The sequence below is a fragment of the Narcine bancroftii genome, chromosome 5, assembly GCF_036971445.1.
Source record: "Narcine bancroftii isolate sNarBan1 chromosome 5, sNarBan1.hap1, whole genome shotgun sequence".
Classification (NCBI taxonomy): Eukaryota; Metazoa; Chordata; class Chondrichthyes; order Torpediniformes; family Narcinidae; genus Narcine; species Narcine bancroftii.
This window is the reverse complement of record NC_091473.1, coordinates 6,197,640-6,222,430: the sequence shown is the minus strand read 5'-3', so window position 1 is coordinate 6,222,430 and position 24,791 is coordinate 6,197,640. Positions and strand designations below refer to the sequence as shown.

General features: G+C 46.0%; 1 protein-coding gene across 3 annotated transcripts in view; it reads right to left on the bottom strand.

Annotated features, from left to right (window-relative positions):
- sema3b (sema domain, immunoglobulin domain (Ig), short basic domain, secreted, (semaphorin) 3B) overlaps window positions 1–24,791 on the bottom strand; it is a 297,012-nt gene that overhangs the window by 54,174 nt on the left and 218,047 nt on the right. For all 3 annotated transcript variants that reach the window (XM_069936649.1, XM_069936646.1, XM_069936647.1), the window contains exons 5-8: window positions 16,089–16,208; window positions 7,334–7,427; window positions 5,863–5,982; window positions 3,102–3,244 (exon numbers count right to left, since the gene is read on the bottom strand). In XM_069936649.1, the coding sequence (XP_069792750.1) occupies window positions 3,102–3,244; window positions 5,863–5,982; window positions 7,334–7,427; window positions 16,089–16,208 (477 nt within the window). The remainder of the gene's footprint in view (window positions 1–3,101; window positions 3,245–5,862; window positions 5,983–7,333; window positions 7,428–16,088; window positions 16,209–24,791) is intronic.

The window sequence follows — 24,791 nt, the reverse complement described above, 5'->3', positions numbered from 1 at the left end:
TGTAGCGGCGCTATGGTGGCACTACAACTCCCCAGGAGGCATTGAACCAGCCATGTATCGAGGGGGGTAAGGGGAGGTGGGTGAGAGGCATTGGGGCAATGCTGTACAAGCAAGGGGAGCTGGGTTGAGGGAAGTTGGAGTGAGGATGTTTTGGCAAGGGGAGTTGGGTTGAGGGAGTTGGGGCAAGGGGAGATGGGGTGAAGAGAGTTAGGTTGAGGGGTGTTGAGGTGAAGAGAGTTGGATGAGGGGAGTTAGGTTGAGGGGTGTTGAAGTGAATAGAGTTGGATAAGGGGAGGTGGGGTGAGGGTGTAGAGGTGAGGGAAGTTGGGTTGAGGGGCAGTGAGGGGAGTTGAGGTGGGGTGAGGATGTTGAGACAAGGGAAGTTGGGTTGAGGGAGCGTTGAGTTGGATTAGGAGAATTGGGTTGGGGTGAAGGAAGTTGGGTTGAGTGGCGTTGAGGTGAGAAGAGTTGGATGAGAGGAGTAGGGTTGAGGGGAGTTGGAATGTGGGTGCTGAAGCGAGGGCAGTTGGGTTGAGGAGTTTGGGATAGGGAGTTGAGGTGAGGGGAGTTGAGTTGAGGGGAGTTTGGGATAGGGAGTTGAGGCAAGGAGAGTTTCTCTGAGGGACTGACCCTGAGCCGCTCTGAATGAAGTCCTTCAGCCACAAGCATCGCCAACAATCCAACCTGTCTCAGCCCAGTTCTACAGAAAGCAGCAGCATTGCCTACCCCAGGAAATGCAGTGACTTTATAAATCTCTCTTTACTTCAGTCTGAGGACAAGGCCATTAGCTACAGGATTGCTCTCCTCGACAGAACAGCCACTTGCAAAGCAGAGAGGAAAACGTTTCACACTGAGTGCCCAATCCCAAAGGAAAGCGAGATGTTGGACAGAAGCTTGTGTTCCTTAGCTACTTCTTGATGCAACTGTTTTCTTGATGTTAAATATACCTATCTCTAAAAAGAAGCCAGCTTCCTGGGGTGATACCAGTGCAGTCTCTGAAATGTTTTTGTATCAAGTCAAAAGATTAATGTTTGATTACAATTTTCCATTGCTTGCTAAGTGGTCTATTAATAAACTATGCTGTGGTTTGTTTGAGCTCCATAATATTCATCCTTGTCCTTCTCAGGAGGTCATTACTTGTAAATAAGAAATGAAGGGAATACAACAGCTGTAGATGGTGGAATCCTGAGTGAACAGGGGCTGGAAGGACTCAGTGGAACATGCAGTGTCCACGGAGAGAAATGGTCAGCCCACGTTTCGGACCGGGACCCTTTACTGAGGCTAAATGAGACAGGGGAGAGGGAACAAATATGTAGGGCTGTGGAGGGTACAAAGGTGCAATGGGAAGATGAGAGAATGGAGCAGAGGGAACGGGGGGGGGGGGGGGGGGTTCAAGAAACGTAAGACAGGAGCAGGTTATGGGCAGATGGAAGATCTGGACGGGAGCTACCAAAACTTGGAAAACTCAACACTCATGACATTAGTTTCTTGGCTACCCAGCAGGAATATAATAAATACGAGGTTCCTCAGGTTTACATTTGGCCTCACCCTGGAGGCCAAGGACAGGCATGTCTGCATGAGAATGGCAAGGGGAATTAAAGTGGCTGGATTCCAGGATGTGAACTGGAGGTACAAACACCCACAATTGTCCCTGGAAAGTCCTCCCTCTCTTACTTGTGAGGCTCCCAGGAGGCTTGTCATTGGTGAGATGAGAATGTCACCACTTCAGCCCAGTCCGATCCCATATCCATACAGGGCTGCAGTGTAAGGGGGTTTGGATTCATGGAATGGGTTTGGTATGGGGGGGGGAGGGGTTAAATCCCACTGCAGGAAGTCAAGTGCACAGTCTAGGCCAACCCACCTTCTGTGACTCTGAAGGTGTCCTTCCAGAAGCTAAATCCACAGCCCTTTAAGGCAGATCTCATGTTGAAATGCCTACCCTCATCCTTGGCTTCACAGGTCCAGTGACCAAGGTTCCATCCTGACCTAAGGTGCCGTCTGTGTGGATTTTGCACATGAGACCACATTGGTCTCACTCCGCGTGTTCCAGCTTCCCTCCCTCCCCAACTCTGTCCCAAAGACGTGAAGCTTGGTAGATTAATGAGCCACTGTCATTTGCCTCTTGGGTGTAGATGAGTGGTTGAGTATAAGGGTGAGGGGGGTGGTGGGTTCAGGGTGTTAAAGGGAAAGCAGGGAGAATAAAATTGGTTGTATTAGGATGAGAGGAAATGGGTGATCAATGCCTGGCACATACCCAGTGGGCTGAAGGGCCTGTACTATGCTGTGTTATTTTATGACAGTAGTTCTCAACCTTTTTCTTTCCACTCACATCCCTCTTTAAATAATCCCTATACCATCGGTGCTCTGTCCATTAGTAAGGGATTGCTTAAGGTGGGATGTGGGTGGAAAGAAAAAGTTTGAAAACCACTGTTCTAATCGTTCCTCATCGATTCGTTATGTGCACAGTTTCATAACTCCAAAGGAAATGGGCCAATGACAATTTTTCTCAAGCAAACTATTTCAGTAACAACTGGGTCTACAGCAGTGACTCTCACCCTTCCCTTCCACTCACATCCCACCTTAAGCAATCCCTTACTAATCACAGAGCACTAATGGCATAAGGATTATTTAAGGTGGGATGTGAGTGGAAAGAAAAATGGTTGAGAACCATTGACTGTAAGGAATGGTACAACATTCAAAAAATCTCTTCCTTGCCTCATTAAAGCTGAACAAGAATTATATTGCAGTATCTATCTAACAACAATCTCCTTTCTCAATGAACCAGATGAGAGTTATTGTGCCAGAGAGTCATAAAATTAGTTTATAGGCAACTATAAATCCCATGCACTAACACAGAACCAGTAAAAGGGGAGATTTACAATACCACCCATCTGCTGTTAAAGTTACACAAGGTATTCTTATCTGTAACTGTTTTCAAGGTCCAGCTATGAGGTATAACCCCCCCTAACGTAGTCATGACTGCCTATTCTCCCAACCTCAGTGAAACAACTCTTTCACTCTACCCTTCTGTCTTGGGTTGGGAGGTCACATAGTTCCAACCCCCCCCCCACCCCCGACATCGCCAAGCTTCGATTACCCACCCGACACAGTTGGCCGACTCGTGAATAAGTGGACTTCCCAAGGTTCTGCCCTTCGACAGCCATCTCTCGGAAGAAGAAATAGATCTTATCATCATCTGGATTGTCACTCTCGGGAATCCAAAAAGATCCAACAAACTTGGGGTCTGTTCAGAGAAAGAAAATGACAAGGGTTTAAAAACAAAATCATCAACTATCTCCAAAACTTGTCTGGGCACAGGGAGAAGGCAGGGTCGGGTGGTCCCATTCAGACCTGAATTGCAAGGTGGAAACACAAATCTTCAACAAAGAAACAGTCCCGTTCACATGCGATCCTGCTCAGTTAGAATTAAGATTGTGCAAAAAAATGCCTACATTAATTAATTTTCCAAGAGAATTCAAGTTTAGACATTTAAAAGACACTTACAATAGGCACATGGATGGAAGAACGATAGAAGGTTATTGGTGCGAGGTAGGGAAGGATTAGATTGTTGGGGAGTAACTTTTTAAAGGTCAGCACAACATTGTGGGATGAAGGGCCTGTACTGTGCTGTGATGTTCTACGTTAAGTTTGTTTTAATTTAAATATAGACGTACAGCATGGTCACGTAGGGTTGCAGTGTTAATTTTTCGGGCACCGGAGCTCACCAAAAACGATGACAAGGAGGTCTCGTGAGACCTGGGCTTAGTGGCTGCCATGTTGTATAATTGAGGACAAGGAAGGAGGATGACCTTCCTCCTTGCAGGTTCCTTGTATGTCCAGAACAGTGCTCAGCAAGGGAGGGGGGAGAGGGCAGGGATGGGGGGCGGGCTGCTGCCACTACCCCCTCTCCCGATGTTGCTCCATGACGTGCCAGTGCGGCACTCCGGTGAGCTCCGGCAGCACTGCACCCCTGCAGTAACAAGCCATTTCAGCCCACAAACCAGTGCCTTCCAATTAACTCCTAGCACCATCCAAAGCGTGGGAGGAAACCGGAGCCCCCGGGGAAAAACCATGCAGACACGGGGAGAAAGTATAAACTCCTTACAGACAGCATGGGATTCAAATCTAAGTTCTGATCACTGGCGCTGCAAAGGCATTGCACTAACCACTACGCCAAATGTGCTGCCCTGTTGAATTATACTCTAGTGTTATCAACTGCTTTTCCTTAGATGTCAAGCTCATCTCTATCACACTGTTGTAGATACAAGTCCCGTTCTGAACTTGAACCCACTATAAATTTTTGTTTACCCATCCTTATATTCATGATCTCTTTTTGCACATTGTGTAGTTCAGTGGTTCTCAACCTTATCCTTTCCACTCACATCCCACTTTAAGTGATCCCTAAGCCATCGGTGCTCTGTGATTAGTAAGGGTTTGCTTAAGGTGGGATGTAAGTGGGAAAGGAAGGTTGAGAATCACTGCTCTAGACCTGTTTGTTACTGAAATATTTTGCTTGAGAAAAATTGTCATTGGTCCATTTCCTTTGGAGTTTTGAAACCGTGCACATAACAAGTCAATGAGGGATGATTAAAACTGGTTTTCAAACTTTTTCAACCACATGCCTATGTGGCTGCAGCAAGTAAGAATTTCAATGCATCTGTCATCATATCTTGGCTTCACAAACAAAGGTTTAGGAAGGATCGTAGATGTGGGCATGTCCTTCAAGCCAGCACAGTGGATTTTTTTAGATGAAGAGCAGTGTGTGCAGTACTGGCCCCACCCTCTGTACCTGGGGTTTATCTGCCACGGCCCAGCACGCTTAGACGGTGGTAGCCAGGTCCTCCGGGCATAAGTGCAATGTCAAAGTGGCCTTCTCCTGGATGGATGGCCTGACGTGGCTAAAGAGCCCCATCTGCCCGGATTTGAAATCAGGATTTTCCTTCTCTTAGGCTGGCTGCCAACCAAGCCTAACAAGCCCAGCCTACCCTTCCAGTTACACCACCAGACACTCGGCCGCGCCATAGTGTAGCAAACTCAATGAAAATGGGGGACACCAACGAGAAGATGTTGCGACCGACACAGTAATGTAGGAGAGGCCATTTGCAGTGACCTCCTGTCCGGTGAGCCAGATAGCGGCCACTACCCCGAAAAAGGAGGCGATGTATTACACGTGCACTTTCCCTGGGTGAGTGGGACGTCAGGCCCAGACTGCAGATCTGACAATAAACTCTCATACTTAAAAAAATCCAATGGTCAAAAAAGCACACCAGTGCCTCTATTTCACCAGAGGCATGGGGACATTTGAGACGTCACCTGTGTCCCTGAACTAGTTCTACAGATGCACCATTGAATGTACAGGAGCTGCTCTACCCAGGACCACGAGGAACTGCAGAAGGTAGTAAATAGCTCCCTTCCACGATCGACTCATCTCTAACTCCTGATGCTTGAGGAAAGCAGCCAACTTTTTAAAAGACTCATCACATCCCAGCCACATCCTCTTTGTCTCATCAGGAGTAAGATTCATGAGTGTGAGATCACACATCACTAAATTCAAGGACAGTTTCTTTCCTGCTGTTATCAGGCTCCTGAATGAACCTCACACCTGTAAAATTATGTTCCTTTGCTCCATACCAACGGGCCACCCTCTGTATGTTTGTACTCCATCTTAATCCTGTTCTATTTACGTGATGTCTAGCAGGTCTGCTCACTAAACAGACGTTATCATTACATCCTGGTACCTGAACTGAATTCACCAGGACTCTGGCAAACTGTGTGGAGCTAATGTGTTGGATGCCAGTGGACAGGCCAACCAGACTAGTGGAGGCTTCCAAGCTGTTTGATTCCCGAGACATTGGGACTTACCATTTAGCCACCGCGAGTCGTGCTGCTCTGTCCGGATGGAATGCCTGCGCCCGAGGCTACGGAATATGGTGAAGTCGCGACCCATCAAGTCTGTGGCAACGCCGGAGTACAGCTCCTCACCTGCATCAAGTGCACAGTGAGCAATGTTTGATGGGCCCTACGTCCCCCACTCACCTCCCCATCCACAGCGCCAGCCTCACTAGGCCCTTGAGCCACGGCAACTCACTCATTGAGATTAATTCTGCCCCACCTACTCAGATTCTGGATAATGCTTCCCCCCACACCTACCCAATCCCGTGCAGGGAAAGAACTGAAGCTCCTTTCAGGAGGTCCTCTGTCACCCAATGACCACATACCCGGGAGGGAAAGCATTACAATATTGCTTTAAAAAAGCACAACATGTCTGTCGATGGTATCTTGAAGGAGCCACACCTTTAGTTAACCTGAATGTTCAATTTACATTGGACTTTAGGGATTGGCCATATCGACAATACTTTGTGGTCTTTCTTGCACTTCTCTCCGTCCTCATTCCACCTCTACCAGACATGCGTCTCCAACACACAGCCCTCCCTGAGGTAAAGGTTCCCTGCTCCGACTCTTGGCCTTGCCTTGACCCTTCCATTCCACATCCTGTACCTTCACTCCAATCCCCCCTCCCCCCAACAAGTGTGCTTCCTCGAGATCACCCACTCCTCCCAGATTCCAGTACTCATCACCATTCAATGATGTGTGAGGGACTACTGGCCTCCCTTTTTATTCATTTTTAAATTTAGGGACACAGCACGGTAACAGGCCTGTCCGACCCACAAGTCAGCGATGCCCAAATACACCCATGTGACCAATTAACCTACTAATGCTGTACGTCTTTGGAATGTGGGAGGAAACCAGGACACCCAGAGGAAACCCAGGTGGACATGGGGAGAAGGTAGAAACTCCTTACAGACTGCGCTGCATTCGAACCTGGGTCGCTGCACCGTGAGACTAACCGTGCCATCCTAAAGATCATAAGACATAGGAGCAGAACTAGACTATTCAGCCCATCAAGTGTGCCCTGCCATTTAATCCTGAGCTGATCTATTTTCCCACTCAGTTCCGCTGCCCAGCCTTCTCCCCATAACCCTTGATGCCCCAGCTAATCAAGAACCCAACAATCTCTGGAACTGGTATTCCCCAACTATTGCCCCTCTCAGAACTCTAATAAAGTTCTTCCAGCATCATAACTTGAGCATTTGATGTCTAGCCCTCCCTGGAAGCCTCCAGTTCCCCAGGGAGCGCCCAGTCACTAATCACGGGGTGTCCACATCCTTAACCCCATTGGTTTCTCTTGGATAAATGGTGTGGTCGGTCCTCATGGCCCTAGTCCCGAAGCACTGACCCCTCAGGACCCAAACTGTCTGATCTCCATCTGTCCATTTCTGGCCCAGGGAGCCTCAGCTTGTGATGCTGGTCCACCCCATAGCCAGCCACTCACCTATCAATATGGAGGTGGATAGGTGCTTGGCATCATAAGGGCTTCTCCCTTTTCCATCTTCAATTTGATTGAAGTCAATCCTGAACTGGTGCTCCTGCAGCAAGACAAATGGATGCACATGAGGGGTGGGCGATCAAGGGCCTTCCCAAGAGGAGCGGGTGCAGAGGAGAATGACCAAGATGTTGCCTGGATTGGAGGACTTTAGTTACAAGGAGAAATTAGAAGGGCTGTACTGTTTTCCAAAGAACCGTAGGAATCATACAACACAACAACACAGAAGCAGACCCTTTGGCACATCTACTGTGCAATGCCCAGTCCCACTGAGCTGCACCCAGTTCATAGCCCTCCACAACTCTCCCATCCACGCACCTGTCTGTTTTTCTTCAATGTTAAAATTGAGCCCCCTATTCACCACCTTCAGCAGGCAGCTCTTCCACACTCTATGTGAAGATGTTCTCCCTCACGGTCCCTTTAAACTTTTCCCCCTTTCACCCTTAACCTCTGGTTTGTATCTCAAGTCAAGTCACCTTTATTTATCGTTCATGTCATGCTCACACGGAAGAGATGGGATAATGTTTTTCCAGGACCGCAGAGCATATTTACATAAATATATAAGTTATAAATATAAGAATAGTTAAACACATTGAAATATTGAAATATTAAGACGTATACAGTAACAGTCCATGGTCCCCTATCAACAAATGTTCTGGGAGTTCAGGAGCCTGATGGCTTGGGGAGAAAAAGCTGTTGCCCAATCTAGACGTAAGGGACAAGTGCTGCGGTACCTCCTACTGGATGGCAAAAGGGAGAACAGCTTACGTGGAGTCCTTCACAATGTTTATTGCCTTTCGCCTGCATCGAATGTTGTAGATGTCCTTCATGGTAGGAAGAGAGGCCCCAATGATCTTTTCCGCTGACTTGACTATCCTCTGCAGGGTCCAGTGGTCCAAAAGTGAGTCTCATCTAGCCTCAGTGGAAGAAGCCAACCTACATTTACTCTATCCTGTCACTGTAACTCCCCTCCATCCCCTGGTCACCTTTCTAGTTTTGCTGCAATAATAAACATAACAAGTCAAGTTTATTGCCATCTGATTGCACAACTACTGCGTTCTCTGGTCCTGGTCGCTGACACACAACCAGTCATAACACACATATGGAATTTTTCCCCTTCTCCTAGCCAACATTCATCCCTCTTTCAACATTACTAAGGATTAGATAACCACAACGTGGTAACTTTCTATGTGGAAATTTCATGTATTACATTAATGATTGACAACACTTCAAAGGCACATATAATTGGCTTTGAAATTATTTTGGATACTGTATTGGGAGATGGAAAACAAATGCAAGTTCTTTCTCAGCCTATTCTACAGTTTGACCTGTTGTTTTTCTCCAGCATTGTGTTTTTACTTCAACTGCAGTGTCTGCAAATTTTCATGTTTTACTTCTTACTATTCTACTGTTCTGCTAGATCATGGCTGATCTGTAACCTGACATAGTAGGGCCTTTCAAACTGCCTTGTTAAATGGGGTTAAGCAGGCAATTTGCATGGTTAGCGACCCAGGTATGTGGTGATTTGAAAGGTTCAACCAGAACCCAACCAGGTCCATGATCTACCACATACGCGATCAGGGAACCCAGTAAAACTTACCCCGGCGTCCGGCTCTCGTGGTTTGAAAGGGGAAATGGCCGACCGGTTACTCAGGTGATGCCAGCGCTTGTGTGCGTGCGTCACATGGAAAACCCTGGCTGAGGTGCCAATGCCACAATCGTGGGGGAGAGAGGTCGCTACCACGGCCGGAGGAAGAGTGGTCGCTACCACGATCAGGAGGAGAGATGTCGTTGCCACAATCGGGGAGAGAGTGAGAGAGCTGAAATGTGCTGCTGCCGTGATGTACTGCTCTGGTTCATGGTGACGGCACAATGCGGGAGTGTGGAAGCAATGGCCGTCTTCATTACCCAGGATTCCCCACGCCACTGTAACTGCTCTGACACTGGCACTGCAATTGAAACCAATTCAGTATTTTTCCCTTGTATAATGATGGATTTAACGCCGAAAGCGGTCTCAGCTCAAGGATGGGGCCTTCACGGAAGGAGAATGGGGGAAGGCAGTGACTACAATTTGGGGGGGGGGGGGGGGGGGGAAGATCATGACAGATGAAGGGACATGATCACCCATGTCAAACAGCAAGGCATATGAATGATGAAGAAAAGGTCATAGAGTCACAGAAAGGTACAACACAAAAACAGACCCTTCAGACCCATTCCGTCTACACTATCCACCATCTCCCACTTACCCTAATCCAATGCCTTTCTCCCCCTGCATTCTCATCAACTCCTATCCCATTCCACCTCTTACCTCCTAATTAACCTGCCAACCCATGGATTTTGGGGTGGGGGAGGGAGGTAGGAGGAAAACAGAGCATTCGGGGAGGAAACGTATACCGTCAAAGGGAGTACGTGCAAACTCCACACACAGAGTGATGGAAATCAGGATTGAACCTGGGTTAAGGGCAGAAGAAATGGGAGCAGGTGTCGACCCATCGAGCCTGCACTGCCATTCAATAAGATTACGACTGATCTGGCTGAGGACCAAGTTCCATTTACCCGCACATTTACCCTTAACCCTTAATTCCCCTACTATGCACAAATCATTTAATGAAACAGCATCCATTGCTTCACTGAGCAGGGAATTCCACAGATTCATCACTCTCTGGGAAAACCAGTTCTTCTTCATCTTCGGTTGAAATCTGCCCCCCACCCCCCCTAAATCTTGAGGCTATCCATCCCCAACCTTTTAAATAAGGCATCTTTAAGCTTTGTCCAGATTCCTGACAAAGAGCCCAGGCCTGAAACATTGGTTATCTTTTACTTTCTATAGATTCTGCGTGATCTGCTGAGTTTCTCCCGCACACTTGTGCATTGTACTTGATCCCAGCATCTGCAGATTTTCCTGTTTAACTCTTGAGGATGATCAGTGGTTTTCAAACTGCCCCCCTAAACTCACATTCCACCTTAAGTCAGTGGTTCTCAACCTTTTTCTGTCCACTCTCAAACCACTTTAAGTAATCCCTGTGCCATCTTAAGTAATTCCTGTGCCATCTTAAGCAATCCCTTACTAATCACAGAGCACCGATGGCCTGTGGATTACTTAAAGTGATGTGAGTGAAAAGAAAAAGGTTGAGAACCACTGCTTTAAGTAATCCATCAGTGCTCTGTGTTAGTAAGGGATTGCTTAAAGTGGGATGTGAGTGGGAAGGGAAGGTTGAAAATCACTGCTCTAGATCCAATTGTTACTAAAATATTTTCCTTTGGAGTTATGAAACCGTGCACATAATGAGTCAATTAGGTACGATTAAAACAGTGGTTTTGAAACCTTTTTCTTCCCACTCACATCCCACCTTAAGCAATCCCTTACTAATCACAGTGCACCATGGCATAGGGAATACTTAAAGTGGTGTGTGAGTATACTCTTTGGGGCCATTTCAAAGGTGCCTGACTGGTGAGAGAGTGGAGTTGAACAAGAGAGGCTTACTAGCTAATGGTCATAGTGGTACTTAACAACATTAATCTGTAGAAGCAGAAGTGGGTTCTACATATACAGCTCTGATCCTCTATTCAACAAGATCATAGTTGATCTGCGACCTCAAGGCCACCCCTTTGCATAATCCACGCTTACTCTTATTCCCTGATCATCTAACGATTTCTACTTGAATCTCAACTCAACGACTGAACATTCATAGTCCTCCTGGGAGAAGAACGATTTGATCCAGAAATGCTTTAGATTACAATTATAGTGAATTAGGATTAGGGCGGAGGGTAGGATTAGGGACATGGCTTTCAATGGAATTGCAATCAGGGCCTTTGGTAGGATTTGGCTCAGGGCTGTAGATGGTATTAGGGTCATGGACACACAGGTGATAGGAATCAAAGATCCAGACCAGATTGGAATTAGGGTTAGATGTGGGATTAGAATCTGTGAATACACATAAGTGCTGGAGAAACTCAGCAGGTCCTGCAGCGACCATATGGGCCAAGATATACCACCAACATTTCGGGCCTGAGCCGTTCGTCAAGGTACTGAAGAATTTGTTAATGGCATTGAAGCCATGGATGGGATTTGAAACAGCGTAGTAGATGGCTATTGGGTCGGAGCAGCAGATGGGATTGAGGTCAAGGTTGAAGGTGGGATCAAGTTCAGGTAGGTAGAGGGGTTTGCAGTCAGTAAGCTAGGGGAAGATCCTGGGTCAAAGCCTAAGGTGGAACTAGGTGAAAGCTACAGGTAGGATTGCATTTGGGACTGCAGATGGAATAGGAGATTAGGGCCAGGCCAAGTGGGATTAGAGTGAGAGCTGTGAGTAGGATTGGGATCTAGACTTCTGACTGGATTGGAGTCAGGCTGCAGCTGTGATTCTGTTCAGAGTTGTTCCCGCTCTATATTTACAGCACATGCTCAGTTGGGCACATATCCAACAATTGCAGCACAATGTTCTATAGTTTTCCTTGGCGAATGGTTCAAGGTTCAGATCTATTCTCAAGAGTACATACATGACATCTCATACAACCTTGAGATTCCCGTTTAGCGGTAGAGCAAAATAAACTGTACTAAATAAGATATGTATGCATATAAACAAATAAAGAAACTGATTGTGCAATACACAGAGGGAGAAACAGTAAAGTGCAAAGGCAAGCCCTTAAATGAGTCTCAGATTTTGTTGTTGAGGAGTCTGATGGTGGAGTGAAACACGAGCAGCTGCAGATGCTTTGATTGTAGTAAAAACACACCAAAATGCTGGAGGAACTCAGTTGGTCTTTTCAGAGTCCATCGGAGACAAAGATATATTGCCAATGTTTCGGGCCTGAGCCCTTCTTCAAGGAATTAGCAGAATGAGCCAGAAGCAGACAATGGGGGAGGAATCCAGACCAACAAAAGGTGTTAATTGGATATGATAAGGGATGAGGTTAGAATTTATCATGTCTATGCGAAAGGAGACAGGGAAGTGAGAGATGAGAGGGGAAGAAGTGTGTGTGTGTGTGTGTGTGTGTGGAGGGGGGGGGAGGGCCTGCGTGGGTTTCAATGAAAGCCAGAAGAGTCGATATTAATGGTATCCAAATGGAGGGGGCAAAGTCAGAAGATGAGGTGTTGTTCCTCCAATATGCAGGTGGTCTCAGTCTGGCAGTGCATGAGACCATGGGCAGACATGTCAGCAAGGGAATGGGACGGGGAATTGAAATGGGTAGCCACTGGGAGATTCAAGCTTTTGCGCGGACAGAGCCAAGGTGCTCAACAAAATGATCTTCCAGTCTCTGCCATGTAGAGGAGACCATAGCAGGACATCCAGATGCAGTAGATGAGACCTGTAGGTTTGCAAGTAAAATGTTCTTTCACTTGGAAGGACAGTTTGGGGCCCCGAATGGTGCTAAGGGAGGAGGTGTGGATGCAAATGGAGCATCTCCTGCAGTCAGAGGGGTAGGTCCTAAGGGGATGATTGGTGGGGAGGGAGGAGTGGACAAGGGAGTCATGGAGGAATATGTGTCTAGTGTTGGGATCATGTAGTAGGTGGCAGAAATGGCAGAGGAGGATGAATTGGGTGCGGAGGCTGGTGGGGTGGTAGGTGAGGACAAGGGGAATCCTGTCCTTGTGGCGCGTGGGGGTGGAGGAGGCCCAGGGCAGATGTGTGGGTAATGGTGGATATGTGGGTGAGGGCTGAGTTGATGGTGGTAGAGGGAAAGCCACGTTGTTTGAAGGAGGAGAACATCTCTGATGATCTGGCCTGGAAGTCCTCGTCCTGGGTGCAGATGTGATGGAGATGGAGGAATTCAGAGAAAGGAATGGAATCCTTACAGGGGACAGGGTGGGAAGAGGTGTAGTCGCGGCAGCTGTGGGAGTTGGTGGTTTTGTAGAAGATGTCTGTCGAGAGTTTATCTCCCGAGATGGAAACAGAGATCAAGGAAAGAGAGAGTGTTGCTAGAGATGGACCAAGTGAATTTTTGTTTTTTTTTTGCAGCGAAGTAGATGAAGTCAACGAGCTGATCATAGGTAAATGAGGCAGCACCAAAGTAGTTATTGATGTAGTGGAGGAAGAGTTGAGGGGCCTTCTTGTGTAGGCTTGTAGCATGGATTGGTCCACGTAGTCAACAAAAAGGCAGGCAAAGCTGGGGCCCATGAGGGTAACCATGGGCTAACCCTTTCACCGGGAAAAAGTGGGAGTATAGCAGTTGTTCCTGAATCCGGTGGTTTGAGTCTTGAGGCATGTTTACTTCTTAGCTGGGTGGTGTGGATCCTTGATGATTGCTGTTACAATATTCCCTGTAGATGTTCACAATAGTGTGAAGGGTTTTGCTTGTGATGTCCTGAGCTGTGTCCACTACCTTTAGCAGGGATTTCCACTCATGGATATAGGTGGCCCCAAACCAGACAGTGATGTAGCCGGTCAGCACACTTTCCACCACATCTCTGTAGAAATTTGCCAGGGTTTCCGTTGTCATACCAAACCTCCGCAAACTCCTGAGGAAGTAGAGGCGCTGACGTGCTTTCTTCATGATGCCATTAGTGTGTTGGGTCCAGGAAAGATCCTTTGCGATAGTGATTTCCGAGAACTTAAATTTGCTCACCCTCTCCACCTATGATCCCCTAACAGAACAAGTCTAATTAGGGGACATTCAGGTAACCGTGGGGTGGGGTGGTGGACACAAACTGACATTCGAAAATTCTCACGGGGTGGGAGAGCGGGCGCCACCGTCACACTTCCCCCTTCCTCTGTCTTAACAGTCAAACGCACGTGCTTATAGTAATATGGAGACAAAGTCACATGACACTAGTGCTGCGGGTGGGTGGGGGAACAATAACTCATTGGGGGGGCATGGCCCACAAATCTCCCCCCATGATGATGATCCTGATCCCCAGTGATCAATGGATCATACACCTCTGGTTACTGGTTGCAGAAAGGCTGCAATTCACCTATCGTCACAATCGCTCCACAGCAGATGCAACATCGCTGGCTCTCCACTCAGCTCTGGAACACCTCAAAAACAGCAATTCATACATATGGCAGCTCTTCATTGACTACAGCTTGGCCTTCAACACCATTATTCCCTCAGTGCTGGTTAAGAAGCTTCAAACTCTAGGCCTCTGCCTCCCCCCAACCCCCTGCAACTGGATCCTTGACTTTCTCATCGGAAGACCACAGTCAGTCCGAATTGGAAGGAACATCTCCTCCTCACTGATCATCAACATAGATGCACCCCAAGGATACTTGCTTAGCCCGCTGCTCTACTCATTATACACCCAAGACTGTGTGGCCAGATACAATTCCAATTCTATCTAAAAGTTGGCTGATAACATTACAATTTTTGGTAGAATCACAAACAGCAATGAGAAAGCACACAGGAGGGAGATAGATCAGCTCATTGAATGGCGTAATACAACAATCTTGCATTCAATGTTAGCAAAAGTCCTCATTGAGGTATCAGTAGTGGGGAGGTCAAGAACTTCCTGGGTGTCAGCATCTCTTAGGATCTGTCCTGGAGCCTAGACGTTGATGTAATCATGAAGAAGGCTTGCCAGCGGCTATACTTTGTGGGGTGTCTGAGGAGATTTGGTATGTCACCAAAAGCTCTTGTAAACTTCTACAGGTGTACCATGGAGAGAATTCTGGCTGGTTGCATCACTCTCTGGTACGGAGGCACCAACTCTCAGGACAAGAATAAACTCCAGAGGGTTGCTAACTCAGCCTGAGACATCACAGGCACCAGACTTCACTCCATCGAGGACTTCTACATGAGGCAGTGTCTTACAAAAAAGCAACCTACATCATCAAGGACTGCCACCAGATAGGCCATGCCCTCTTCACTCTGCTACCATCGGGAAAAAGGTAGAGGAGCCTAAAGACGAGCACTCAGCAGCACAAGGAAAGTGTCTTCCCCACTGCCATCAGATTCCTGAATGATCGATGAGCCAAAGACACTGCCTGACTTTTCGTGCAATTTTTTGTTGTAAGATGGTTATAATATATTTGCTCTTTGACGCTGCTGCAAAACACTGAACATCATGACAATAAATCCTGATTCTGATAATAAGTTGCTGAGCAAGTCCCTCTCCTTGCAGAGTGCCTCAATTCCTAGAAGACACAGGCACAGCTGGACACACCTCTTCCTGTTGTCCCCGTGGGTTTCCTTTGCTGTTTATGAAGGATGGAGCCCAGAAATGACCTCACATCATGGGGAAAGTACTGTCAGGAGACACGGGGAGGTGTGGAGGGGGGGGCGGAAACCCCTCCCCACCAAACCTAGCTAGTTCTCCGTCATAGGCACCCACCTCCCACTCGTTGCAGACATCGATATGAGGCGCTGCCTCAAGTAGGCAACCAACATCATAAAGGACCCCCTTAGTCACAAACTTTTCTCACTGTTCTCTTTGGGCACAAGGAACAGAGGCCTGAAGACCAGCACCTCCAGGTTCAAGAGAACAATGGTTCCCCTTGTGACAATATTCAGGGACACCTCAGAAAGACTGCATGATTGAAAAGTCATTTCTTTTGCAATAAATATTTATTATCTATGTACTTTATGTATTTGTTGTCTTTTTAATTCAATGAATTTACTATGATAGGTTTTTTTTAAGCAAGTACCTGTTCGGCTGCAGCAAGTAAGTATTTTGGTACTTGTGTACAATGTGTACGTCAAACAAATTGATTACCATATCATAGTCAATGGTGATAATAGCACTGATAAACCAGCAGAGGGAAGCACTCACATCAAACTTGTTGCCGACTTCCACATAGGCGCACACGGGATGGAAGGCTCCAGTGCCACAGGTGTACAGGTGGGTCCTGTTGAACTGGTGCAGCACCTTGATGAAGTTAGCACATTCTGCCTACAACAAATGGAATACAAACATCAGGCAACCGTGGACGGGTAGCACAGTTTGCGTAGCAGTTAGCCCAGAGCACAACTGAAGCCCTGAGCACAGCCCAACAACGGTTCCCCCTCGACCCTTCCATTGTCCAACTGACAAGACATTAAAAGGACTCACTAAGTGCTAAATGGGAAATAATAGATTAAAAATTCAGTTTCCTTCCCGGACAGATCCCTCAACCTGTATAGAATTTTTTTTAAATTTATTGTGGGGTGGGGAGGGGCCTTTATTGTAAGGCCCAGTTCAGCTGCACCGTGGTAAGTTGGGCACTGGTGAGGTGCCCCCTTCCCTCGGTGCCCACAAGCACGGGTATGTTTTGCTTAGTGGTTAAGCCAGGCCTGGGTTGGCATGGTGCCGTTACAGCACCAGCAAATGGGATTCGAATCCGGCGCTGCCTGAAAGACGTTTTTGCACGTTGTCCCTGTGTGGGTTTCCCCAGGTGCCTCGGTTTCCTCCCACGTTCCAAATAGGTAACTTGGGTGTAATTTGGACGGCATGGGTCTCAATGGCTAGAATCAGCTTCTAGTGTCGGTAAAAAAAAAGATTAAAATGTGATAGAAATTAGGAGCAGTAATAGGTTCTATACTCCATTAGGCCTCTGAGATTATTATTCAGTAATAGGTTCTATACTCCATTAGGCCTCTGAGATTATTATTCAGTAATAGGTTCTATACTCCATTAGGCCTCTGAGATTATTATTCAGTAATAGGTTCTATACTCCATTAGGCCTCTGAGATTATTATTCAGTAATAGGTTCTATACTCCATTAGGCCTCTGAGATTATTATTCAGTAATAGGTTCTATACTCCATTAGGCCTCTGAGATTATTATTCAGTAATAGGTTCTATACTCCATTAGGCCTCTGAGATTATTATTCAGTAATAGGTTCTATACTCCATTAAGCCTCTGAGATTATTATTCAGTAATAGGTTCTATACTCCATTAGGCCTCTGAGATTATTATTCAGTAATAGGTTCTATACTCCATTAGGCCTCTGAGATTATTATTCAGTAATAGGTTCTATACTCCATTAGGCCTCTGAGATTATTATTCAGTAATAGGTTCTATACTCCATTAGGCCTCTGAGATTATTATTCAGTAATAGGTTCTATACTCCATTAGGCCTCTGAGATTATTATTCAGTAATAGGTTCTATACTCCATTAGGCCTCTGAGATTATTATTCCACCCAATCACCTTCGGTTAAAAATATATATATATATCTATTAATCCCATCTAGTCCAGAATGAGATTCAGCCCTTCATCTCTGAACTCTCCTTGGACATTCAATCAATCCCCGCCCACCCCCAATATTTCCCATAGCTCCACGTTTTTTACTGCTGATTTAAAGTTATCAGTGGTACTCCCCCCCCCACCCCCCCACCCCCCCCCCCACCATTGTCATGCAGGCAGCACCCTCCAAATCACGTACACAAAGCATGACAGAAAAGAACATTTCTCCAGGCCACCAGCGGTGGGGGGGCAAAGTCACATTTGCCTTCTTGGTTGCCCGCTGCACCTGAAAACTCACTTCCAGTGCATGCACCATGCACAAATGTGGGAGTTGAAGAAGTTCAAACTGAAAGTATATCCAAAAGCTTTGATTTTGGAGCTTGACATTATGTCCAATGTCTCCCCCCCCCCCCCCCAAAAATAAAATCGACGCATTCCCGAGGAAGGGCTCAGGTCCAAAATATCAACTGCCTTTTACTTCCTGAGAACGGCGTATGACCTGCTGAGTTTCCTCCAGCACTTTTGTATGTTGTACTAGACCCCAGTATCTGCAGGTTTTCTTGTTTATCTAAAAAAATCAAACACGTCTTTACTGTTGTTATATTTAGCATGAAAATTCCCTTCCTCCTCCTGTGTCATGGAAGCAGACAGTGATCTTATGTGAACTCGTTCTGATCTCCGGTGAATGCTGCAAGAAACGGTCGTTAATATTCATAGCCTCTGTTTACCCCATTCTCATGGAAACACGCGACTGGGATCTTGATCAATGCACCAAGTTCTGGAGGAACAGAGCAGGTTATGCAGCATCCCTGGAAAGGAACAGGCGGCCAATGTTTCGGCCCTGAGCCCTCCTTCAGGAAATGGAATCTTGAACCATGATTCCCAAATCACGTGGAATTGGAGCAGAATAAATTGGAATTGAATGTAAACCAATCTGAGAACACCATGATAATCATCGTTGCATGGTTTCAAAAAGTTACCAAAGCCAGTGAATTAATGAGGACATAAATGGTGGTCAAGTTCAAGTTCAGTTTATTGTCAGAGTACATACATGACATCACATATACCCCTGAGATTCTTTTTCCTGCGACCCAAAGATTAACTTAGTAGCAAAAGTAGCATATGCTACGGGCCCCACACTAAATGCTTGAAAGCTAACAATTCAATAGAACTATAGAAAACCACAGCACAGAAAACAGGCCATTCAGCCCTTCTAGTGTGCTGAAACATCTTTCTGCTAGTCCCACTGACCTGTCCCCAGTACATAACCCTCCAGACCTCCCCCATCCATGTATCTATCCAATTCATTCTTAAAACTCAAGAGCGAGCCCACATTCACCACAGATGGCAGTTTGTTCCACACTCCCACCCCTCTCTGAGTGAAGAAGTTTCCCCTAAATCTTTCCCCTTTCACCCTAAAGCCAAGTCCTCTTGAATTTATCACTCCTATTCTAAATGGAAAGAGCCTACTCGCATTTCCTTTGTATATACTCCTCATAATTTTGTAAACCTCTATCAAATCTCCCCCCATTCTTCTACAGTCCAAGGAATAAAGTCCTAACCTGTTTAATTTTTCCCTGTAACTCAACTCCTGAAGACCTGGCAACATCCTAGTAAATTTTATCTGCACTCTTTCAATCTTATTGATATCCTTCCTGTAGTTTGGCGACCAGAACTGCACACAATACTCCCAATTTGGCCTTCTACAACTTCACCATGACATCCCAACTCCTGTACTCAGTTCTTTGATTTATGAAGGCCAAGATGCCAAAAGCTTTCTTCACAACCCTGTCTACCTGGGTTACAGGGAATAATGTATCTGTGTTCCCTGATCCCTCTGTTCCTCAGACTCAGTGATTCTGCATTTGCTCAATTACTGTAGCACTTTACTGTCCTCAACTTTTATCAACAACTGGCTGTTTAAGGTTAGCGATTTTAGCCAATTTTCACCTTTAATCAGGGTTATTATTTTCTTTTTTTCTTTTTCAATCTTTTGATTGACTTTAATATATAAAACTTACAATAGACAGAGAGAATAAGAATACACGATTGAAAAGTTTACAATACACAACAATCAGTAAATAATAAGGATCCTCATCTCCCCGCCCTCAATCAAAGAAAAAAAAAATTCACTTTGTAGTAAAACTCCCTGTACTAATCTAAAAGAAAACAAAAATAAAAACTGGGAAACCTTGGATTAGCGTTCAGCAAATATAAGCAGTCTGGTTCTCTCCCAAAAGAGAAACTTAATGGTATCAGGAAGGAACAATAAATCAGAAGAAACATTAGAAATTATATTGTACAAAAATATTGTGTGAATCACCAAGTTTTTTCAAATTTAACAGAGGGATCAAATGTTGCACTTCTTATTTTCTCTAAATTCAAACAGGCCGTGGTTTGAGAAAACCATTAAACTATAGTAGGCCAGGGTCAGACACGTCACTTCAGGAACAGGCTGCTTCATCAAACACCGGCCAACACTCTGTGTGGGTCTAAGCTTGAGCTACCTGTAGCCAATCTTTTTAACTCTGACGATGACATGTCGGTCCTTGGCCTTGTCCATTGTTGGGGTGAGGTTCAGCAGAGATCTTTCCATCTCTCACAGAGTCACAGAGGGATCATGCAGCACAGGACCGACCTTTCGACTTAACTCATCCATGCCAAGCAAGTTCCCACTCTGGACTAGTCCTGTTTCTTTTCATTTTTTTAGACATACATGCAACATGGTAACAGGCCCTCCAGCCCAAGAGTCCATGCTGTCCAGTTTACACCTAATTGACCTACAGGTTTATGGGGTGCAAATTGGACAGCACAGTCCTGTGGGCCGAAATGGCCTGTACAGCGTTGTATGTCTGAATCTAAAAATTTAACTCATTAGACAGCATGGGATTCGAACCATGGCTGCTTGCACTAGTCACCACGCTAACCGTGCTCCTCTTCTGCAACCTCCACATCCTTTCCACAATGGGACCACTGGAGCTGCACGCCCGAGCGTGACCCAACCAAAGGTTTACATCGCTGCAACGTGACTTCCTTTTACACCACCACTCTGCATTCCTGTTTGGTGGGTTGATGGAATGCAGTTGGTCGGTCCAAGGCACTGGACTGGGTCTGAAAAATTTCTCAAGTGGTGGAGACAATGGTGGGGGGGGGAAGATGGGGTATTTTCTCCTCTATTCTCTTGTCCGCTCAGAAGGATCAAATTTTATGGCCAGGTATTTTGTGATGGCAAATATGTTTGCACATTGCAAGCTTTTTGGGAGTAACACAATCTCCATGTACGCTACCTGCTCGGTCTCTGGCTTCTGTTACCAATAACCTTTCTTTTGACCCACGGGTGAAGGGTCAGGCCTCAGATTTCATTTTTAAGATCATTGTTTAAAGTCTAGATTTTCAGGTAATCTGGGTGGGTTGAGGCTACGACTGCCAAAGCAAATAGTTTGCAATGATAAACGCACAAGCTGCAAATGCTGGAATCTTGAGCAAACCGTGAGGTGCCCGAGGAGCTGAGCAACAGCAATGGGCAGACAGCATTTTGTAGCATAAGAAATTGGAGCAGGAGTCCTGTCGAGCCTGCTCCGCCATTCAATGAGATTGCAACAGATGTGACCTTGGACTCATTCCACCTACCTGCCTTTTCCCCAACAAGGCAAAAATCTCTCTCACTGTGCCTTAAATACATTCAGTGAGTTAGCCTCTACTGCTTCCTTGGGCAGAGAATTCCTTCAATTCATTACACTCTGGGAGAAGCAGTTCCATCCTAAACTGACTCCTCCAAATCTTGACATGACGTCCCCTAGTTCAAGTATCAGGGACTCTTCTTCAAGTCTAAAATAAGAATTTTTTTTTAAAGACATATAGCATTTCGGCTGTGCTGCCCAATTTACACCCCTGAACGGTGGGAGGAAACCAGGAGACCCCCGGGAAAAACCCACACAGACACAGGGAGAACGTACAGACTCCTTACAGACCTTGGTCCTGATCGCTGGTGCCGTAAAGGCGTTGGGCTAACCAAGGGGTGATATTGTTGATACTGCATACATGAATGGGGCAAGGAACCAGGTGGGTTGGGGGAGGCAATGTATTGGACAGCAGATGGGCAAGGAAGGGAGGCAGGTAAGGGAGAGACTGTTGAGGGTGGGGTTGGCAGATAGAGAGAAAAGTAAGATCAGGAGTAAGTGTAGAAGTGGAATCAGTTTGATTGGATACCGATGGGAAATACCTACAATTTGAAAATTCACTGTTCAAATTCCTAGTTGGGGAATGGAAGGAAGAAAAAGACGCAGAGAAAAAAATCCCTTAGAAGTGAGACAAAAATCCTTTAGAACCAATACACAAACATGCTAGAGAACCTCAGCAGGTCATACAGTGTCCATAGGAAACAAAGGGCAACCAATGGGACTTTATCCCGTACCTTGTTCTTCATAGTAAAGGCTAACCAACGTTCTGGGCCTTGAACCCTTGTCAGGTACCTGACAAGGAGCCCAGGTTCAAAATGTTGGTTACCCTTTACTTCCTATGGATGCTGTGTGACCTGCTGAGGTTCTCCAGCATGACTGTGTATTGCACTCAACCCCAGCGTCTGTGGTCTTTCTTGTTTAAAACCTCTATTACAGTGGTTCTCAACCATTTTTTTCCCCTCACATCCAACTTTAAGTATTCCATATGCTATGGTGCTCTGTGATCAGTCAGGGATTGCTTAAGGTAGGATGTGAGTGGGAAGGGAAGGTTGAGAACCACTGCTCTAGACCCAAACGTTACTGAAATATTTTGCTTGAGAAAAATTGTCATTAGCCCATTTCCTTTGGTGTTCTGAAACCATGCACATAACGAGTCAATGAAGTATGATTAAAACAGTGGTTTTCAAATGTTTTCATTACACCCACATTGCACCTTAAGCAATCCCCTACTAATCACAGAGCACCAATGGCATGGGGAATACTTGAAGTGGGATGTGAGTGGAAAAAGTTGAGAACCACTACTTTCAAACCTCAGGTTTAAATTCTCCCTGGAATTTACCCTCTGTTCTGTGTTGAATGCACAAAGTGTGGAGGCTTAAACTCAGCCTCAACTAAGGTTCAAATGCAGAATTCCATATGCATTCATTACAAAGCTCATAAACCAGAGTGCTCAATCAAGCCCAGACCCAAGGCACTGGCTGGGATCTATTCCCTAGTGATGAGACCATGTTGACTTGAATCAGTACCAAGAGTGGTCCACTCAAACCCTTGTGCCTGCTCCTGTCTACAAAAAGATTATGACTGATCTGATGGTAACCTCAAATCCACATTCCAATTCTAATTTCCCACCCCATTCCTGTGCTGACATGTTTGTCCACAGTCTTGTGCACTGCTGGACTGGGGCCACCAGCAGACTGGAGGAAAAACTCCTCATCTTCCTCCAAATGGATGGCATTAACATCGTCTTCGCCAGTTTCCATTACTCTCACACCACCCCCCACCCCCCCCCCCCCCACTACATCTCTCTCTTTCGCTATCACTATGTCTCCTTTCCTCCAGCTCAGCATTCATGGAGACACGAGCCTGTTCGAAACAGTTTTCACCTTTCCTCTCCACCTATTACCTCCTCCCTTTGGGACCGTGCTCCTCCCCTGCACCTCCCCCCCCCAACTGTTCTGTTCAGATACCTGCTGACGTTTCCCTTGATGAAGGGCTCAAGCCTGAAACACTGGTTTTGTGCCTTTAACTTTGCTATATAAAGGACGCCATTTGACCTGCTGAGTTTCTACAGCTTTGTGTTTTTACTTCAACCACAGTGTCTGCAAACTTTTGTGTTTTACTTATTTTCTCTATAGATAGGAAAGATTTTGAGGGATTTTAAATGGTGGATTGAATGAAGGCAAATGGGTCAAGCTTGGATAGACAACTTTGTTGACTCAGACAAGATGGACTGAAGGGCCTCTTTCCCTGCTATGATCCCACCACTGCCTTAAAAGTATTCATATACATAATTTTCACTGCCTTTTAAAGAAGAGTTTCAAAGGTTCATAACCTTCTGATTAAAATAAATTTCCTCATTCCTGTTTCAAGTGGGCAGTTAACTGGAAATAGTAAAATTTCTCGATTCTGCGATGAGAGTTTGTTGTCAAACATGTACAATGTGCAAATATACTAAAATTCTTACCTGCTACAGCCAAACAGGCACATTAGATACACCAACTAATATAAACTAAATTAGCATAAAACTGTAAAAGAAATTACAAATGTAAACGTTTAGACCAATAGTTCTCAGCCTTTTTCTTTCCACTCACATACCACTGTACGTAATCCCTATGCCAGAAATGTTCTGCGATTAGTAAGGGATTTTTTAAGGTGGGATGTGGGTGGAAAGAAAAAGTTTGAAAACCACTGTTTTAATCGTACCTCATTGACTCGTTATGTGCATGGTTTCATAACTCCAAAGGAAATGGGTCAATGATAATTTTTCTCAAGCAAAATATTTCAGTCACAAATGGGTCTAGAGCAGTGGTTCTCAACCTTCCCTTCTCACTCACAACCCACCTTAAACAATCCCTTACTGACCACAGAGCGCCGATGGCTTAGGGAATACTTAAAGTGGGATATGGGTGGAAAGAAAAAAAAAGATATTTACTTCAAAAACACAACGCTGGAGAAACTCAGCAGGTCAAACATCGTCCTTTATGTAGCACAAGTAAAAATACAGAACCGATGTTTCGGGCTTTAGCCCTTCATCAAGGTGTGGAAAAATGTCAGTAGACGTCCAAACAACAAAGTAGGGGGGGTAAGGGGTGGTCATAAGGCAGGAGGTGAAAGGTGCAGAAGGAGGGAGGGGACAGGAGCAATCAAGGGGAGGAGGGATGGCTTGGTGAAGGGAGAGGGGAGAACTAGAAGGGAGAAGGGAAGGGGGGGGCAAGAGGAGAGCAGGTTAGCAGAAACTGGAGAATTCGATGTTAATGCCATCTGGTTGTAGCATGCCCAGACGGAAAATCAAGTGTAGTTCCTCCAATTTGCAGGTAGTCTCGGTGGGATAGTATACGAGGCTATGGTCAGACATGTGAGAACTGAAATGATTGGCTACTGGGAGGTCTCTGTCACTGGTGCGGATGGAGCGAAGGTGCTCAGTGAAGCCATCTCCAAGTCTGCACCCAGTCTCTCCAATGTAGAGAAGGCCACAAAGGTAGCACTAGATGTAGTAAATCAGTCCTGTGGATACACAAGTGAAGTGTTGCTTCACTTGAAAGGCCTGTTTGGCTCCCTGGACTGTGGTGAGGGAAGAGGAGTGGGCACGTGTGGCACCTCCCACGGCTACAGGGGAAGGTGTCGGGGGG